The sequence below is a fragment of the Bombus flavifrons genome, chromosome 16 (assembly GCF_040668555.2).
Source record: "Bombus flavifrons isolate JBK064 chromosome 16, iyBomFlav1_principal, whole genome shotgun sequence".
NCBI classification, from domain to species: Eukaryota; Metazoa; Arthropoda; class Insecta; order Hymenoptera; family Apidae; genus Bombus; species Bombus flavifrons.
Genome location: NC_138457.1, coordinates 2,783,742 through 2,805,422, shown reverse-complemented (window position 1 = coordinate 2,805,422; position 21,681 = coordinate 2,783,742). Strand labels below are relative to the sequence as shown.

Genomic DNA, 21,681 nt, shown 5'->3' with positions numbered 1-21,681 from the left:
GAGAAATGTTTAATGATGTTTACAGGCACAAGGTGCTCTGAACAATTGCGTCCTGGGCAACACAACAATTTTCGCAGAATCTCCAGCCGATACCGAGGTGCACAGCTTGTTGCAACAACTTAGTCATGGAGGTCAACAACAAGCTGGAGCTACTACAGGAGCAGGTTGGGGCTTGCGACCATCGAACAAAACTGGTCCACCACCAGACACATGGGGCGGTAGTTCCAGCCAATTATGGGGCGCTCCACCGAGTAGCAATTCTCTTTGGAGCAGCGCTGGCATCGACAGCAATGATCAACAACGTGCTACGCCCAGTTCTCTGAACTCGTACTTACCCGGAGACCTTCTGGGAGGTGAGTCGATGTAGAGTGCCGCACGGAGGAGCGGTATCACTCGTGCGACGACCAAGCCTTCTACTTCACGATACGTCAATTATATTCCGCATTGTCAGATGGGCCGGTTCTCGCGATGAAGTTACTTAAATCAGTGCCGCGTATAATTTCGGCAGCAACAAGGATCTGATTTGATTTTTTCAACAGAAGATTTTTCAATTTGGGATTCGGGGATAATGGGGGCAAGGGAGGGTATATCATGAATTTCAAGGCTTTTGGCGTGCGCCGTGCTTTATTAATTGTTTGGTGTAATGCCGACTACATTTAATAATAGTCACGAGAGAATGCTGTTATTATATCGCGCGTACTACATATTAAGTACGTACGTACGACGTAATACTAAATTAGTATTGACGTTACGATATTGCTTCTGTCGCAGTTCATTTTGGTATTTTGGTATTTTGATATCTTAAAATAATATTAATTTCATCTGATATAATATGCGCGTATGTGTATACATAGTGCGCACCCATCTCTAATAGGTACGTTTTTCATGATATTTCAATTACTGAATTAGTATTCTTCCCATTCAGGTCGTGTTCTCATTAACGTTTCAATCGAATATCCTGTTTATTCAGAACAATATATATTAGTATGTTGAAGATATTTAAGTTGATCTTTGTTATGCTACATTCTTCGATGTTTTAATATTTTCAATGTTGCGTACATGCTCGATGTATTCATTGCATTATGAATACATAAATTATATGATACACGTAGAAGAAAATTTTTATGAATATAAATTACGCTGCTTTCATATTTTTTCATATTTGAGTATAGTAATAATTTATATTTCATTCTTCTCAATATCGACACGTGTTACAAGTTCATTTTGATCAAAATAATTTATGACTTGCAAACGGTGCGTACCAATATATCGTATATTAAAACATCGTTGTGTAGGTAATTTTATGAAAAATAGTATAAATTCTAGATCCTGTTACATATTTTGAGGATCGGAGCACAGAAAACAGTAGGAAAGTTAAAAGGGTACGCGCATACACCGCAGCCATTAGCTTTGAAAAAATGATACATTGGCTAATCTAGATAATGGCGTCGCCAACACTTTCTTAAGGATGCGCGTGTAAGAAAGTAAATTATGATCAATGGTCTCACGAGTGTTCCACTTTTTTGCTCTGAACAGTTTCCTCTAATCGAGACTGCCATGCGTATCAAACGTAGACTGTACCAATCTAATCAAAACAAAAACAAGCAGAAAGAATGAATAAGATATGAATGAAAAGAAAAAATATAGAAAAAAAAAAAAAGAAAAAAAAGGGAGGAGGAACGTTACCTCTTAAAGAAATTAATAAGCGAGGATCCACGTCGATGCTTTGGGCTATACATACCTCTTCCATTAGCAACGGTGATATAGAATCGAATTTTTAGTGAATTTTTCCTTCACATGGCAACAATTATCAATATAGAAAATTTGGTTATTGTTGCCACAAAATTGACGATAGTAATACGATTAGTAATTTGCTTTTATTTGTATATTGTTATTCCAACGAGTAAGTCGAGATTATATGAATAATATTGTAATAAAACTATGATTATAAAAAATTTGAATCAATAGCTTCACTAGCTAAGAAGTGTATTGGCAGATATCTTGATCTTCTATGAGATATTCGGAGATCGTTATTTTAGCTAAAAATCGATTCTCTATCGTAAAACGCCCACAAACTTTTAATGGGATGATAAATCGGGGTCCGAGTTCTTGCGACGACAACAAAAACGATACCAAATGTTATCGCAATAACGTAAATTTTATTCTACATATATTAAATCTAAATGCCACCCGTCGTGCCAATGTCCAGCGTGTCTCTTTACCATTTACTAATTATAGAGTTATAACGAATATGGTAATTCGATGTTTTTCTCTAGCTATCTTTGTCTGTTGTCTGCCTATCTGTGTGTGTCTTTGTCTTTCTCTCTTCTCTTTCTCACTCCCCTCTGCAAAATGAACGATACTGAGGAGAAGAATATGCCACTTCCCATTGGTTAATATTAAGAGACAAAAAAGTAAAGCATTTAAGGAAGCTGAAATCCTAATTAAAGTTTTCAGAATGACTTCGAATTTTCGAGTGAATGGTATTTCCAATTATACAGTGACGCAAAATTTCTATTTAAAAAATTTTGAGTTTTTCTTTTACTATCTATCTATAGTTTTATCTATAGAATCTATAGTTGGTAACTTGACAATCTGAGACAATTTTTCGATGATAACTTACTTACTACACTGTCTCAATACTTTTTTCAGACAGAGAATATTATTCTTCTATCTATTTCAGTTTAAACTCAGCAAACGATACGGTAGTATTCATGCGTGATTTTTAGTCTAGTAACATATTGTGTAATATTAGTTCTCTTTCCAGTTATTATATATATAAAATAGAAGATATTTTAAGTGCTAAATAATATTTAGTGACATCGATTAAAAGGCATAGAAAAATTGTAACAATATTAATCTATTATTAATAGCATACCTAGTACTTTATATTGTATAATAGAGACTCATTAATTGCTCTATACATGGGTTAAATCTACTATATATATTCTTCAATTATTTATACTAAAAATATTTTAAGTTCTTTTACACTTTGAATGAATGGACAATTAGATATCGTTTTCGTTGCAAAAAAGATGAAACTTTTAAAATTTGTGTTATTCTTATCGGCCTTGATCAAATTATTTTGAGTTAAATAATAATGCTCTCTATCATGCTGATGATATTTGCAAACACAAAAATAAAATAATTTAATTTAGGATGTGGTTAGTGTAGACATTCTCAAAAAAGTTGCTATTTATGGATTCGAGATTATCGTGTGCTTATATTGCATACTGCTAGAGCGTTGATGCGCAGAAGAAATGCGCGATGCAATGCGATTGGACTAGTCATGACGCGCAGTCACAAAGGCAGGCTACACGAATTTTCGTAATTGACTAGTGTTTTATTTAACATCTATTCAAATGACATATATTTAGCACGTATGCAACGTGACAAACTTCAAAACGTTGGTGTAGAATAGACTTCACCAAACGATCTAAAATACTACTAATGCCGCCAAGAATCTAAAAGCTTTGGAAGCATCAGAGCATGCCAGCTTTCCAGCATCACATAATACGTATACTATATTTATATACGTCTTTATTTTTATATCGCTCTATATTTCGTAATTAAATTCATTGTTAGACCCTTCAGATTCCCTCCCAAAGCTAAAAGTTTGTAGACAATATCGTAGTAGTAAAATGGTATTATCATCTAGAAAATAACCGGAGTCAAATATCGTTTGAGTATTATAGTACAATGTTAGTACAGTTCCTGGACATGATTTATTTTTATGACAAAAATGTTAGATATCTATTAAACGTTTCTTTTATTATGATAGAATGGAAACTATGAAGACTTCAATTCTTATTTATATTCTTTTCTCGCATTTGATAAGTGATAGGATTTCGTTTTTGTAAATTCAATTCTCTGTTAGTTTCGTTGATTGGGATTAATTAAAACATAAATCGAAATCATACAAGTTTCGAAAGGAAATTTATCACAAGCCAGATGATTGTGTAAATAGTTTGACAATTTTGGCTTTTCGACTATGTTAAAGAAGGATTCACGAATGATTTGTAAATAAATTACGAATGACTGAATAAAATGAATGCGAATGATTTAAATTTTACTGATTTCATAAAAGATTGCCCAAAAAGTGAGGGAACTGGAACTTTCACGCAGATACTGATTCTAAGTTCGCATTTGTGTAACATTTGATTGCCTTAAAATTACAATGGCGGGTATTTCCGCCATTCTCGCTAAAGCTTAATTTGCTAGACTGTGTCAATAACTCTGTGCAATTAATGAGTCTTACTGTACTAGATATCTGCTTGAACAAACAGCAGAAAAATGTTGATTCTGAAAAAAGGAAGGATAGAACGAGCGTCGTAACAATTTTCTGTTTATTTGTTTGTTTGTTACACTTTTAACTTTCCTCTTTATTACATATTCTTTTCTGTTCTTCAACGTTACAAATAATTATATATACAAGATATAGAAAGATATAAATGTAGTTTAATTTTTCAGTATGTACATATATGATACAAAGATTGCATTTAAATTTGGAAATGACTTGACCGGGCATTCGTTTTGCCCGTTTGATTATTTTTCGTTGTTCGTGATTGAGCACGACCGATACTTTACTTCGTCACTATATATCTCACACCTAAACAAGAAGTGAATCTCGAAAATTCGATAGAACAAAAACAGACGTTGATGAATATAATGTTTTGAAGTTCTGATTGGACCATTGGGAGGAGGTTCGGTTAAAGGAAGGGGTAAAAATGAGTTCATTCCCTCTGCCCCTCCGTTGCGTGCGCGCGCACGCGCGTGTCATGTGAAGTTTATGCGTGCATGCCTACGTGTGCAAGGGAATGTGATTGCGCGCGCGCGCGCGCGCACGCGAATAAGCGAGCGAGCGAGCGCGCATGTGTGTATGTGTATGTTTTCAACGTCAAAGGTACCTGAATGGACTGATAACCATACCGATGGGAAAAAGAGTGTTTAGTATTCATTGCACAATATTTTCTTTCCAACATTCTGATATATCTCTGAAATATATATCCAACGCCCTCAGATCTTCTCGGTCTTGTTCAACCGCGAGACTAAAGAAAAAGTTCTTTTCTGTTTTTTCTCTCGAGTCTGCTGTTAAAAGCAGATCCATAGATCTTGCCGTGAACATACGCATAACGTGTGTACCTACATAAAGGTTTAAAGGTCAATCTCTCTCAAGTGCCGATGCATTTCAAATAATTAACGTGAGATTTTCTTGATCTTCTGGGATTTGATTATTTTTCATGACTTTTTAGCATTTTGCGTGTTACAGATATTTAAGTCATTCTGTGTGTTCTAAGTTTTATTGATATATATATATATATATATATATATATATATATATATATACTTATATATATATATTTATATATATATATAAACATATATATGCATAACGAGTATTCCTCAAAGGTTAATGAATTCGAGTCATTAAAAACTATGATTAGTAATCAAACTATCCGTAGATCGATTTCCTAAATCAGAAGGTTAGGTTTCTCGTATAATAATGAAACAAATGAAGGGATCAAAAGGGTCCTAATAAATTTAGTTTTGGGACTACCTGAAATGTTTAAGGATTTAATTCATTAAAAAAGGAAAAAAAAAAGAAAAAATCAAAAATTCGAGGAATGGATACGTTAGAATTCTATGATTATTCAAAAAATTATAAGACTTAATGAATTTATTTGCACACTGTTTATCGATAAAGTGTGTAAGTAGGTAGAGAACTACTTAAAATACATACAAACAAATGTCGAATAGTATGTTTGGTAAACCAAAGAGGATCGATGTTAGGAAATGTTTGTAATTAACTACTGACGTTAGGAATAAAAAGCGAACATTTTACTAGCTGACGTTAGGTATTATGGTAGACTAACATTCATAATATTCGATCACGAACGATGAAATTTTAGTTCGTTTTTCTTTTTTCTTCTTTTAATCGAATTTTCTGTTTAATATAGCTTTATTAAGTGAGATGGACAGTATTTGGCTTTTACAATTAGTAGAAAATGTCTTCGTTTTTTTATGAAAATCTTCACCAACATCTATGTACTACATATATATTTAACTTTGACTAACTAAACTAAATGGGTGAAAATTTATTGAAATATATCTTCTATGTTCATTTTGTAATATTTTCGAATACGCTTATCGATATTTCTCGATTACATTAACATTCACTCTTAATATAAGAATATTCGCGTATTAAATAAATTATTAGACAATTTTTTAAACAAGTTGATGAATAGTTGACCCTACAACTTGAAACATATAACATCGCGTAATTATCTTTAAAAAAAAAAAAAAAAAGGAGAAGAAAGTAAAAAGACGAAATTGTTATTATCTTATTCCAACGAAGGTAGTTAACAATGGATCTAAAGGGTTTCTTTCTTATTTTGACATACTAGAAGGGCGGGAGTGCATTTTCGTTAGTTGACTCTTTCTATTTATGGCAATTCAATCCGAAGACTTACGTTCAGTTTCGCAACTCAGATTTCACCTATATGCTTAACTGAATACCGTGTGTGTGATTTCAGGTGATTCAATAATACACGTATAATTCACAAATTTTATATCTTAATGCTTGAAAAAAGCTGCCTCTACGATTCATCGAAATTAGTTGACACTAAGCTTCTATCCAGATTACTCAGGTTCCACGGTGGAATCGCTGAATTGTAACAACAATAATAATAAATAATAATAATAGTAGAAGTAGTCGTAGAACTAAATAGGTACAGTTAGTGGTAGTAGTAGCAAGTAGCAGCAATAGTAGTGGAATTAATAGTAGTAACAGTAATAATAATAGTAATGCTAAATGATAAATAATATTTATAACACTTAATAACAGCAACAACAATAGCTATGATGATAATAAATAATGATGGTTAAAAAAATGAAAAAAAAAAATAAAGATAACGCTAGCAATCGTGTAACAAATATAGCAATCGAAGTGGTAATAGTATCAGCGGCAACAATAGTTCTAACAGCAGTATTAAAAGAAGTAAGTTGTAATTTCAACGAGGTTGCAAATGAAAGGAATGATAATCGTAGTTATAGCAATTACAACGATAGTAGTGGCGCGACAATGATAGTAATAGCGGCAATATTGTGTAATGTGATAATAGAGTAATGATAATGTTACCACTATTATTATTACTGCCTTTGCTACTACTACAATTGACATCTTTGTACTCATATTATCGCTGTGTGGATTATCAACATTTTTGCGATTATTGTTGCTGCTATTGCTGCCATTAATTTCGTTTGATTTCTACTGCAGCTGTGGCTACTACTATCGATTCTAATCTTATTTCTCGTTATATTTAGTTGCTCTTACATTTTGCTACTACTAACGCTGGTTACTATCGCTGTTTCAGCTTCTACTATTGCCACTCTCTACTGCTTTCTATCGCAGTAATACAATTCTTATTTCTACTGTTCAGCATAGTATAGTAACGCATCATTACCATTATTGTTACTATTATTATGGTCGTAACTATTGTTAGTGTTACACACAACTACTATTACTGATGATTAATATTAAAGAGTACTAGGATAATTGTTGGTGCTGTTAATTTCTGCTATTATTATTATTAACATTGCCATTGTATTGTCACCAATCTTTTTGTTACAGTTATTAAACATTATCATTACTTATTATCATGACGCTGTTACTGTCGTTGCACAGTTAATAGTAGCAGTAACGATAAATCATACCTAGTGGTGGTGGTGGTACACGATATTAATAATAGAGAAACGCCTGTCGCAGTAGTCAGGATACCGTGAACGGAATAAAAAGTTAATCACGATATAATAATAAGGGGTTAATGATAATGCGATTTATGTAATATAAACAAAAACATAATTGTTGCTGATTATGATATTCATTAATCAATAATCCGTAAAAACAATAATAATAGAGTGATGATCAAGAAGACGATAATAACGATAGTAATGAAATATTAGAGTATTAAAGTAATTGCAATTTATATTAGTGGTAGTGATATTAACAAGCGGCAGTGGTAATACTTGCTAATTAACAAGGATTATCATGACGGCAGCAGTAGTGTAATGTTTTTAGGAAAGCAGCAGTCATATAAGAATTGCTAGTGATAATATTAATGGTAACGAATAATAGATAACATTATTGATAATATTACAAATAATAGAGGTCTGAGGGCGTTCGAACATTATGAGTGTACCTTATTTGCTGTTCCAAAATGGAACGTAAATTTAGATTACGAGACGGGAACTAAATTTGTACAAGCGCTGGTACTTCCAACGATAATGGTTTCTCTTTTTCATTTGAGATAAAACATAAGAAGCAATTCATTGTCCTTTATCTTGAAGATAGGCGGCAGCACACTTCAAGCATGATCGACAAACGCTTGCAATCGTTTGATAAACTAAATTAAAATAAAATAATACTGGTACACGTGTGGGATTTTTACGACACTGGGGGTTAATTATATACGTATAATATACATACGACACAAACAAACACACACACACACATCTCTATAGTTTTATACTATAAATACCTGGACACTTTCCTAAACGGTCGTCTTTTTATTGCAATCTCCTCGAATAAGTTTACTTGAAAATTATAGCTGGACTTTGTATAGTTTTTTTCAATTCTGCTGCTAACCAATTGTCCTAGAAGCAAAGCATTATAAATTAGTATTATTAATTTGTCGTCTCTGTCGTGTTTTGTTCGTCGTACTGTTAATTTAGAAGATTTAAAAATTTAAGACGTTAATTAGAATCTTCTATTGCCTTAATAATCTCTCGTCCTATTTTCTTTTGCTTTGTATATATACACATAGTTATATTATAATACTTTACATTTGATATCCGAGGAAAAAAACATTTCAATTATTCGATTACAGATGATGGTCTATTTTCATAAAATTTGATGATTCGATCGAATAAAAACGCTGGTATTATTTCCTTCGAGACTTGTAAATATTCTAACATGCTTTGCCTTTTAAGTACTTTTCGAACAAATAAGATACGTTTCAATGATGCAAAATGTATCTATAAAACTAAAAATCTTGTGATTTACTTATAAACGTTTCAAACAATGAAGAAAGAAAAGATTAGTTTTGTTATATTTAAAAAAACGAATTGATTTCTGATACATATCACCGGAAAAATGTGTGAATAGGTGAATGAAAATAAGTAACAAGTAAGCTTAATCTAATAGCCACTTACCTCAGTGTCGTTAATTATTATTTTATAAAAAGGCATATTTCAAAATACTAGAGTTAGCATGCTATATTTAAGACCAATCAGCTATGTAACACTACAATCTCTTGTGCGCATGCGCTGAAACTACGTATTCTTTTTCCCTTCTTATCTCCTTGTTTTCACTATTTTTCGTCTGTAGATCTAATTGTATTTAATTTGTTCTTCTCCTTTTATTTCTCTCGTTAACCTCCTACACCTTCTCCGCTTAATTTTCTGTTCATTACACAAACGCGTATGTACTTTATTGCACTTATTGTCTGTGTTCTTTTGAAACCGCACGAGATCGCGACGCCATCTCGTCTATATTTATTTTTCTTGTTAAAACTCTAATGTGATATTGATATTAAATACCATTCGATTTAATACTAATGATTTAGATTAAATTTAAAGAGAAAAAGAAAAAACAAGTTCGAAATTTAAAAAATGGAAAAGCTTTCATAATTTTCGTGAGAACTTATTCGTCTTCTGCGTAAGATAAATTATTCATCTTTAGAGGCATATAATTCGTGAAATTATATTTTTAACTAACATAAAATAATGGCAACAAATCGGTTCGATTAACGCCAAATTGTAATTGTTTCTGACCTATGTAACTTTCTTTAGGGAGTTATTAGCGACGACATTATTATCCATTTTACGTCTATTTAAACATTTCAAATTCTTGGCTGTGTCTAGCGAAGCATGCGGTATATTGAATGTTAAGTCTAAAAGGTTAGGCATTTATATTTAGTCCGAGACAAATCGAATACACGTTTAGAAAAAGAAAAGGAGAAAAAGAGAAAAAACGAATCGGGAGGAAAGTTTTAAAGGAATACAGCCAATAACAGGCGTATGCATACTTGTGCGCATATGCACCACTCTTGGTGGTTTACGATGATACGAATTTCTAATACGCTTACGCGCATGCGTGTTATACCGCGTTTTTGTTTCGTGCATTCGACGTATCGGTACGCATGCGTGCTATACTATCGATGTGCACACAGGTGTCACAGGGGTATCTAATATATTTTACGTCCGTGTATGCAAGTGTATATACGTGTTACTATTAATTGGTGCGTGTATTAGTTGAGGTTTCTCGGTGGTCAGTTTACGTATTTCGAGCGCATGCGTACACACGCGCCAGTAGGAAAACGTACACATATGCGCATACTCTTCTCTTTCGGGATGAATCGTTTTCCCCTCTTTTTCTTGAATACACACGCGTGTGCATTTGGGGCATGTGCCATTTATTAATTTGATAATAACAAGAGGACGGGAAAGAAAAATAAACATGTGACGTGGATAAGGGAAAAATTCCAACCACAATAACTATTACAAACGGAATAAATTTAGTCAAAACAAAAGGCTTTTGATAACTCGAAACTTGTTAACGAATGTGTCTTTACGGAGGAAAGATTGATACGAATACTTGAATTTATTTTAGGAAAAGAATCGATCGAAATACATTTGAAATAGTTAATTTATATGTTTCTTTGTATTTTTAACGCATAACGTTTTAATAATGTATTACTATGAATATTAATCTTATAATTGTAAATTTGATTTCTCAAGTCACTAAATTTAATGGTAAACGAAGTTTTAGAAATATTTTATATAGTCATACAGAAAAGTGGCGCAATATGGCGAATAGCCGACGATGCCGGTGAAATTGAAATAAACAGTTATACATACATAAATAGTTTTATGTTCGACAATTTTGTTATAATATATAAAGAATATTAGGTGTAATGCAATATTAACAGAGATAAATGATATTATTAAACATCGTTATAAAACCTTTCCTTTTAATTAATCTTTTAAATGATTAAACTTTCGCATACCTATGCTCATTGCGTTGCAATCTATTAGTAATAATTATATCCCTATAGTCTGATTTGTTTTAATTGTGATACAGTATTATTTAAAGGTCGCGAATGCGTGTGTTCAAATTTTAACTATTCTTCTTCATCTTTTCTCCCCTTCCTCCAAGAGAACTCTACAGTTCTTTGTATTTCTGCAAGAAATATAAACGAAATGTGCTTAGAAAATCGATTTTAATATATGTCCGAAAATGTAAGCCAACTGTTATTTTTATCTGGGATGTTAAATGTTAAGGTAAACGTTAATATCTTTCTCTTTCCTTTTACGTCTTACGCACCTCGCTGAGTATGATGGAAATATAGCTTTTTCTCGATATATTGAAAACGCGAGAACTCCGAGTGACTAACCTTTTATAAATCTTCCCCAAAGATTTCGTTGGTTGTCGTGATTATTACTTAGAGTTGTATATATATGTAGTGATTTGAAACGTTCGTACTAATAAGTTTGGTTAAAACGATTCTTCGAAATTTTGTTCGAAAATTCAAAATAATGCGAATAGCAAAGAAAGAAAAAGAAATGTAAAAAGATAAGGAAAAGCGTTTCACTTGTAATATCAGGGAAATATATAACTTAAAATATACGGAAGACCGGAATATTAAATTTTGCGATTCTGTTGTAATAGATTTCGAAAAATAGAATAGTATTTGAATAAATTTGAAAATTTCAAAATCGTTTCGAGATAAACGACATATTTCTTTTTTGTTGCCTACATACGAAATTATTGATGGTGAATGTAAATAAACTTGGGAAGAGTGAGCAAAATTCCTCGAAATATTTCGCACAATTTTCGAACCGGAATTTAACCTAAACTGATTGAAAGAACGAAAATATTTTTCGAATGTTTTCCAAATCGAAATGGACTTGAAAAATTCCGGAACCTTTCGTCAGGGTTTCTTGGAAAGACATAATCGAAATTAGAACATGTGGCAAATAACCTATAAAGTAAAAAAAGAAATATAACTAAGTCTAGATGCCTAATAGTAATTAACGATATGTATCTGGTCGTTATTCGGCGGTTAACATATCCAAGAATTATAAATAAGTATGATTCCCATTCTTTTTCCGTGAATATTATTTATTAGTTAATCGTGACCAATTAAATTTTGAACATACGGAAACTGAAATGTTTGTATATACGAAGTGATCAGGGCCAAATAATTCAGATTTAATGTACAATCTATAGATGATATTTTCACTTATTATGAATGTAAGCATGTGAAATTTTAAATGAAGCTTTTACGCACATTTATTGTCTAATCTAGTTATGAAGTTAATTTAATACGTGTTTGTAAGATGCTGTTTTTTTAAATTAATTATATACGTATAATATAAATATACATTGAAGAAATATACGAAAAACACTGATTTCATAAGATATTAGGAAAAAGTCGAAGACGAAGTAATTTCTCTGTTGTAAAAAATGAATGAGCGAGAAAAATTAATAAAAATTGGCTGCAATGCGCGTTTTGCAACCTAGGACCATTCAATGAAGATGGAAGTGCCATGCACTGATTTCGTAATTAGCAAACATGGAAGGTTTTAAAGATATTACAGAAAGTTAGTGTCATGTTATTTGTTAGATTTAGGAGAAGTACCCCTTGTGCACACGCTTCGAAAGAGAACAGCATCCCGAAAGGGGTTCTAAATGAAAAGAAAAGAAAACGAAATGAAAATCAAGGTCCGAGGAGTAAAGTGTAAACTTGTCATTTTTAACTATTAACATGCGAACAACATAGGGAAGAAGGATAGTAAATATAGTAAATACTGGGACACACGCAGGCACGCACGTACGAGCGCGCGCGCAATACACACATAAGACACACGCACATACACACATACATACTTATTAATAATTTAGGATTTATCAATGATAAAGAAAAAGTGAACAGACATTTATGTATACATTGTTTGTCTACGCGTATACACACTACATGCTGCGTACACGTATATGTGTATGCATATTCGTGGATAATATAACTCTACGCGTCCACAGAAACGTACACACGTACACACAGACACACGCCCACCCACCTACCCACACACGCACACACACACACACACACACACACAGTTATATATTATATTACGATAATATATATATATTATATATATATATATATATATTATAAGAAAGCATTTTGAAGAGAGTACTAATTAATAAGGTGATTAATTATTGTAAAAAAATGACTACTGATTAATGCAACAAAGTGGACTAATTCGCGAGTAACCTCTATTCCTAACAATAATGAAAAATTAATTAATTTTAGATAGATTAATAATAAACTAACAATAATGAATTAATAATTAATGAAATAAATATTAGGTATTAACAGTAATAATGATCGTAATGTTCATTAAGATGCGATATAATGCTAATAACAATAATATAAAAATAGAGATGAGAAGAAGAAACGGTACGAAATAATAGATATAAAATGTTAGTTATTACAATTTTGCGATTTTCATTGTCTAACGGTATTGAGAGATATATTCACAAGTAGCGTAGTATTCTAACGACTCTGATGGTGAAGCTTAGTGTAAGATTTCCAAATGATTGGGTGAATATTGTATGCGTGGGAGGGGATAGGAGGTTATGGAGTATAATAACGATTACAGTGACGAATGACGTTTACGATGACAATGACGTTGAACATGGTTCTGCGGAGTTTTGTGTTTACCTTCTACTTAAATGTTGTTCAAGAATTTTTCACCAATGAATTTTCTCTGGTACCTTTTTCTTCGTCTAGTAACTTTTCTTTACGTCCAAGTTATTAGCGTCAATAACATTACAATGCGAACCTAATACGTTTATGCGGGCGCAAGCTTTTTAAAAATACTATATTTCCTTCTATTCTCTGTTTCTTTCCTTCAGTTTTCCACTAGAAATTATTCATAGCGAAATACTACGATAGCGCGTTGAAGTCTGTGAACAGCGTTTCAAGATCGGTGATGTTCCTCGAATTGTGTTTGTTTGTTTGTTTGTTTGTTCGTTCGTTTTATTCTAATTTAAGAATACATTTTGATCCACTTCACGATGAAGAATACGTGACATGTATACTTCTATTCTTAGTCTTTTTATATTTGACTTTTTTTTTTTCTTACAACGATTGTTGAACGTTGACGGTCGACAAGTAGTCATCATTTGTTACGAAACTTCGCTAGAGATATTTTTTTAAATTTTCGAATTCATTTTTTTGGACATCATTTTTTCAAAGAAGCGTCGTGTTACACATATCAGAGTCTGATGAACATCGAAAAAGAAGATTGGTTTTCTACTCGATTTTAATCGAACAATGTCACAAAAGTGCTTTGGGCGCGTGAAAATTCACAATACGAGTTAATAGTTCCACATAATCTAGAAAATGGTGTGTCCTTCGTTTCTTGCCAGAAAGAGAAAAAAGGCCAGAAAGAATTCAAAGTGGAAAATGTATAGGATAATTGAATGTCGCGTGTTTTAAGTACACACATTACATCCATATAGCACGCACACACGCCCACACACATAGGAACACACATACATATAAACATATACACACACACGAACACGACACACAAATTGAATCAAAGGGCGAAAAGCTTTCTCAAACTAACGGAAAGATATTTGTTGTGATAATAAATATTGAATATATAGCTGTTTTAGGGTATGAATCATTACTATAAAAGATTAGAATTTAAATAAATGCGCCGGGTTAGTGTGGAGAAGTGAATTTTCAAAAGCCTCGACTTTTTCTACTCGAGAAAAGGTTCGCGCTCACGCTCATGCACGCTGAACGAACCTAATCCCATTTTCTACCTGCGTCTCTGTATGTGTGTTGATTGTGATGAAGGACGATAATTTTTCTTGTGGAAGATACACTCTCGTATCGTGTGTACGTATTTAAATATGCTTGTTAAACGAAGAAAAAACAAAAAAAAAAAAAAAAAAAGATAACAATTCAACATGTACAGGGTGTCACATAAATGATAGTACAAGAGCGCAGTTACAATTCCTCTGCTAAAAATAAGATGATTTTGAGAAATTGATCCCACTTTGCTTCTAAGATCGTCCCGGTTTCAAAGTGAATCGTAAAAGGTAAAAAAGAACAGGCGGAGAAGAAGAGAAACGTTATCTCAGCACTTAGTTAACATCGATTTTCTGAAAAAAGAAAAATGACAAAAAAAAAAAATTAAAAATAATAGGGATAAGTGATAAAAAGAAAAAATATGATAGTCGGTCGAGTCTGGGGGAGAAAGTAATAAATAGGCATATGAAAAGAGTAAACGTAAATAATTGCCTGTTTTATATCGGACGAAACAGTTCTGTACACTATAGCGCTACCTATATTAAGCACCCTTATGTAATGCAGTGGTCCTTAAGGAGCTTTTTAAAGCCTTAAAGCATAGATTAGTCTGGTCATCGAAACGGTTGAAGTGAAAATATATTTTGTTTCTTTGTTGCCCTCCTTATCGTCTTAAGTGTATTTTTCAAATTCTTTATACTACGCGTGTTCTTATACAGGGTGTTTGGGAAGGTACAACAAGGGGCCGTTGTACTATTGTACTAACTAACGAATTCCACTTTTAGTTAGAAAAAACATACGGATGATATTTGCGGACAAATTGTTTCCAAGTAAAATCGATCTTGAACTGAATTGAATAATACAGCAATCAAAGTTGAAAAGAAAAAAGAACGTGCACACGCATCCGCAGTTCAGCGATTCACCGATGATACGATTTATTTGGAAAAGATAACAGAATTTTTAGCTCGAATGAAATTTGCGTAATTTGAATCCGGGAATCTTACATATCGCACTTTCAGCTTTATTGCACACCCTATATACGTCTACACGTATATACGAATAATGTGCACATATGTGTACGCGTGCGATCGTATGTGAATATGTATACGTACACGTATTATATACCTATATATGTATGCGTACATATATGTATACGTTCGTCCAGGTGTGTACATGTGTAAATACGTGCACAGCCACGTGGGTATGCATGTATGCATACGTACTTATGTGTTCATACGCGTACGTGACACGTACACATGTATACATATAATATTACTTAGAATAAACTTTCTTACATACAGGGTGTTTTAAAGATTGTAGTACAAGAGAAAACTGCGGCCTTCCTAGATATAATGGAATATTATTCTTAATCGTGATTTTCTTTAACGCTGACGGACTATGACGTTTCGCGCGGCTAATTACAATTGGAGATTGTGAACATACCGTGGCTGCTAAAACCTGAGAAACATTTTTGAGTTGAAAATAACATGATTCTCTCTTTTCAGTTTCCCGGTCTCTTTTCGTACTTTTCTCATACATTTTTTGCTCTTCGACAAATAAATCTTTAGGCATTGCTAGTGACCGCATATACCGTACTATGATAAGTAGTAACAATTGTATGTATATATATATAAGGAACGCTTTATTAAGGACTATCGAGTAATTGAATAACCGTTATATTATAGAGGTATAACAGTGTGAAAGTACTTGTACCAAATATTAACGAAATGTAACGCAAAATATTTTATTATTACAGATATTATGATAAAAAACAACTCTCTTCGTTGCTACTCACAGTACACCGAACCGAATATATCTTTTTAGCTTTTTATTTCGCTTCTTTTAAATTTTATTCCGAGTAATTATACATTAGGCATTATCTTGTGTTGTTATTATTATTATTATTATTATTACTATTATTATTATTATTATTATTATTATTATTACTATTATTATTGTGACGTTGTCATTTATTATTTATTCTGTGGTTTCGCGTATTTGACGATATTTGATGGAAAGTTAACTTATTGCCGAATGAAATTTAAAACTGACGCCATATACTGTGAGGATAATCGGCTTGAATTTAGATGATAATGACGGTGGAATGTGCGACCAATTACGCCTAAAATCGAACCTCGTTTTTTAAGGGTTAACGACGGCTTTTTTTTATAGTATTGTTCAGTACCTATCCTATACATACGTTCATCGAGTGTCGGGGACAGTTGTGAAAATCGTCTTATTTTCTACTCAAAAGATTTCTTAAAATTGTCTCTTGCACCATTATTTTTTGATCACCCTGCATTATCGAATATTATATTTTTTCCTTTAAAAGTACAGACTCTTTTTAACCGAATGAAAAAGATGTGTAACTCAATTGTGTACGCTTTTTTCAGGATTTTTAGATAATCACTGCGAAGGTATTAATTGATTAATTGTAGAATCGTGCCGATAAGCGAATTAATTAATTAATTAATTAATTAATTAATGGATTAGTTAATTCCATTCTGGAGGTATTAAAAAAATATCAACGCGTATATGAAAAGTCTGGAGATAAATTAACATGTTTCTTTCTTTTTCATTTATTATTTATTTTTAATCTGAAACTGTAGAATTTAATTGTATTAATTAATATATATGTTATATATATAAAATATATATATATATATATATATGAAATGCATATGTATATTAATTAATTGTATGAATTTAATATATGTTTATATTAAGATGTTTACTTTTTTCTTCTTTATTTCGAAAAAAAAAAAAAATCTCTTGGTTGCTTTCGTAATTACTTAATTATGTAATCGTTGAGTGAGAATTCGAATAACGAGTGATTAAAACGATCATGGGTGTTCTCTCGTCTTTTTCTGATAGCTATAATGATAAATAGAAATAAAGTTATTTAAAATCAAATTGAACATTTTCCTTTTTTTTTTCAATTTCCCTAATACAAATTCAACCGGCTTTCAATAATTTATCATTTTCTTTGCAGCATTCTTCGTTTTCGCAATTCTTTTTCAGTTGCAGAACCGGACCATTTTTCAGTCTGAAAGTTTAATCATTTTTTTTACTAGGTAGCCGCGAATTATTTTAAACAATTCGTCTAAACAGCATTATACGGAACTCTCGCTATCATTTCCTTGTCTATTAAGAAAACGTAAGTAAATGGCCCAGGTTTCCTTATTTCTATCGCATTACTTTGCGTGTTGAATTTATTCTTTAATCTATTCTTTTTGTCAATACACTATTGAAACGGCGTGCAAGTTTATTTTTGTTCGAACAAAATTATGTTACTTTGTACGTTCTGTATCCTTTCTTCTCCTTTTAGTTTCGTTAAACCGATCCAATTTACAACAGAACGATTACAATTCAGTGAGCGAGAAAAAAGTAAAAATTGTTCAACGATTTAGCTTCTTTTATCGTATCAATTTGCTAACGTGTTTACTTAAAATGAAGAGTTTTATAGCATTTATTGAAATCTCAGAATTCATGGTATTTTTTACTATAAATGGAACAGGAAATATTCATTAAAATATTGATGACAGTTTGTCGTTAAAATTTTACTGTAAAACATATAGAACAATTTTTTGTATATAATTGTACTACAATTGGTACGAATTCTAATTTTTAATTTATTAATTAATTAATTTAATTTAATTTAATTTAATTTATTTAATTCTAATTTTTGAAGCAGCTCGAAAGAATTTTCTGTTAATAATATATTTTTTGTGATAATTTATTTATATTTGTGTAAAGTTAATATCGATATTTATAGCAAATCATACAAAATTCTAACATATCCGTTTTTTCTCCATACTTTATATGTAGAATTAACGTGCATTAACGTATTACGTACATATTGTTATAAAGCAATAATACGATTAATTATCAATTAACACTGCTACTAAATGTTAACGATGAAGAATTAATTTAATTTTTGGTATTTTCGAGCTATACGATAATTTACGTTTATCGCTAGTATTCTTTTCCTTTTAGAAATTTTGAACGACGGTTTCAAAATCACTTTTTTATAAAATACCTATTTTCTTATGCGTAATGGATATATTAACGAACAAATAGTTTTTGTTAGTCAAAAGACGTATACAGTGATTGCAAAAAATATTTGTACACCGCTGTATTTATTACATTGCATTTATACACCGATTAATTCTATCCAGCTATAACAAATTTCGTACCATTTAATAATAATTTCATATGATTATAAAAATATGGAATTGAAATGTAGAATCTAATAAACAGGATGCTTCGTTTCGCAATTCAATCAAATAATTTTCGGCTAAAAATAAGTACGTATGAATCTTGTAGCCACTGTATGTATGTACATAAATTACGATGAGCGGGTGAACAGGTGGTGCTATCGTGTAGAGAACATTATTTCAACGATGTACTTTGAACTTAGTGTTCTAACAGTTTGTTAAAATTTGTTCATAAAAAGGTATCCCCCCCCCCCCCCTACGAACGTGCATATACGTAATTTATTCCGAGATCATGCCATTTTTCGTAACGAACCGAATAGGAAAGTAGCAAGAATTTCGCCTTTTGCAAATTAGCAAGAACATAACGTGATCAGCGTAACATTTCGAAACGCTAACATGTGATGTTGAAACAAGACAGTATGTAACTGTGAACCGTCCCGTAAAATTTTTATTTGGCTATCGAGATTTCTACTACATATTTCCGATATACGCATCTTTCGTTAAAGCCTCTTAATAATCTTCTTTAAAAATGGTGAATAATTTCATTACTGAAACAGATGATACATAATTTTATTAACATCTATTACTCACCAAATGTAATGTTAATCATGTCTTATTTTTCTATTTCGTGCTAGACTCTAAACGTTTACCTGTGTTTTATCGACAAATTTATAATGAGCAACGTGACACAAGTTTGGTAATATCGCTTGCGATATTTGTATGACAATCAATTTTATAAAGATACCTTATATAACCTTGTTTTCAGCATGCTGTCTATATTGTTTCTTGTCCTGTGATGACAGAGAAATAGCACAATGAAAATAAGTCGGCAAATCTCGAACTTAATCGAATAAAAGTTTTATTAAATCAAACAAATATTTATTACGAATGTGAATGACTTTCTGTACATTTGTTGGTTACGTTACGAATGCGCATTTTTATCTACATACATATCTGCATTGATGACTATAAATGCAGAGAAAACATTAGTTGTCCTTTTTCATTAGAAAAAGTCGAGATGAACGCGTGTAAGACTAAACCGGTGTATAATAATGTGCAACTATTTGGTGATAATCTAACGACTCCGTATTTATAAAAGCGAGTCTCGTATCTATTTGTTTGGAAAGATCGGGGAAAATGAAATAAGAGAAGACTTATCGTCGCCATGATGTTCAAAATCGAATTGAACGCTTACGATAATTACCTTATTTCCGAGATTTCCGAAGTATTACATGTATTTAAGAGTGTTCCATATCATCGTCTCTCCGAATATTCTCTTTCATTCTTCTTTTATTTTGTTCCTTGAAAATATTCATCGTTTCCTTGATAGTTTAGAGAAGAAAGGAAATATCAAGAATAATTTATAACATGATATTATTTGCTCAAAAAAAGCGCAATAGGAAATGGGGAAAAACAGGCCACGTGAAGTATAGCAGACAAAAATAACTATACTTGTGCCCTCTACGCATATATTTCTCTTTTCGTCGAACTATATTCCCGTTAAAAGTATTTCAACAAAGTATTTTAGTCGGTGTACTTAATCGCAAAGATGAAATACACAAGTACGAATGGAAAGTGTAGTAATACTGTACATTCATATAATGGTGCAACATAAAAGAAATGAATATCCCTAGATTTAGCGATAAACGATATATCAATCGATACTAGCGACTATTAAAAGCTGCTTCGTTACTAGTGTGTAAATTTTTCAAAGTTTATCATCACATATGTACATGTATAATAATCTTTACATTTCATTTCTCTCATTTATTTGCGATTCAATGAATTTCGCGAATCAACATCGTTTCTGTTTAATCATTGGAATATTAAAAATTTGTTTTATAGTATTGTTTTCTAGGGTTCAAAAATTTATTCTACTAATGCAAATCAGTATATGTTCCAATTACCGGTATAAAAACGGCCTAGGAACGACAAAAACGGGTACAATTATGAACTATTTTCATTATTTACATCCTTTTTATTAAAACCAAAATGTTTCCAAAGTAGGACGTAACGTCATTGTCACCGTTTGATGGAAAATCCCTGAGAAGTGTTTCTTAAAAGCTTTTCGATAATGGATAAAAAAGAAATAAGCAAGGTGTATATAATCAAGAAACTTGATATGAGATTTAATAATTATTCCTCCTTTTCTTCGATTAATTTTAAATTTTCTTTTCTTTTTTTAGTTAGACATAAACAGTGATATTAATAAGAGATTCTAGTCTTGCTCGCTCTTGAAAACAAAGTAAAAGGAGACTTTCATTCGGTGGGACACCAAAAAGATGTTCTTGAGAAAAAAAATATTACGTTCGTAAATCGAAATTTACCGCGCTTGGAAGTTATGAAACATAGGTTATAGTATAACGAACCGTAGATTGTAATCGTGGGATGTCGTAAATGGTAAATCAAGAGTATTTACTTACGTTGAAAAAAAAATGAAAAATTGACAAAAAAATATGTATAAAACCGCGGTAAATTTAAAATAAGACGAATAAGATTTAAACAGGCAGATTAGTTTTAAGAGATCACGAGAGATTTCTATTTAGAGAAATACTCTTAAGAGAAACTGTCGAATCGAA

The 21,681-nt window shown here is 31.7% G+C and overlaps 1 protein-coding gene across 4 annotated transcripts in view; it reads left to right on the top strand.

The window, feature by feature from the left end:
* Positions 1-15,776, top strand: part of gw (trinucleotide repeat containing adaptor protein gawky) — a 38,081-nt gene extending 22,305 nt beyond the window's left edge. For all 4 annotated transcript variants that reach the window (XM_069129655.1, XM_069129656.1, XM_069129657.1 and 1 more), the window contains one exon: positions 26-15,776. In XM_069129655.1, the coding sequence (XP_068985756.1) occupies positions 26-367 (342 nt within the window). In that variant the 3' untranslated portion in view covers positions 368-15,776. The remainder of the gene's footprint in view (positions 1-25) is intronic.
* Positions 15,777-21,681: the final 5,905 nt, after the last annotated feature.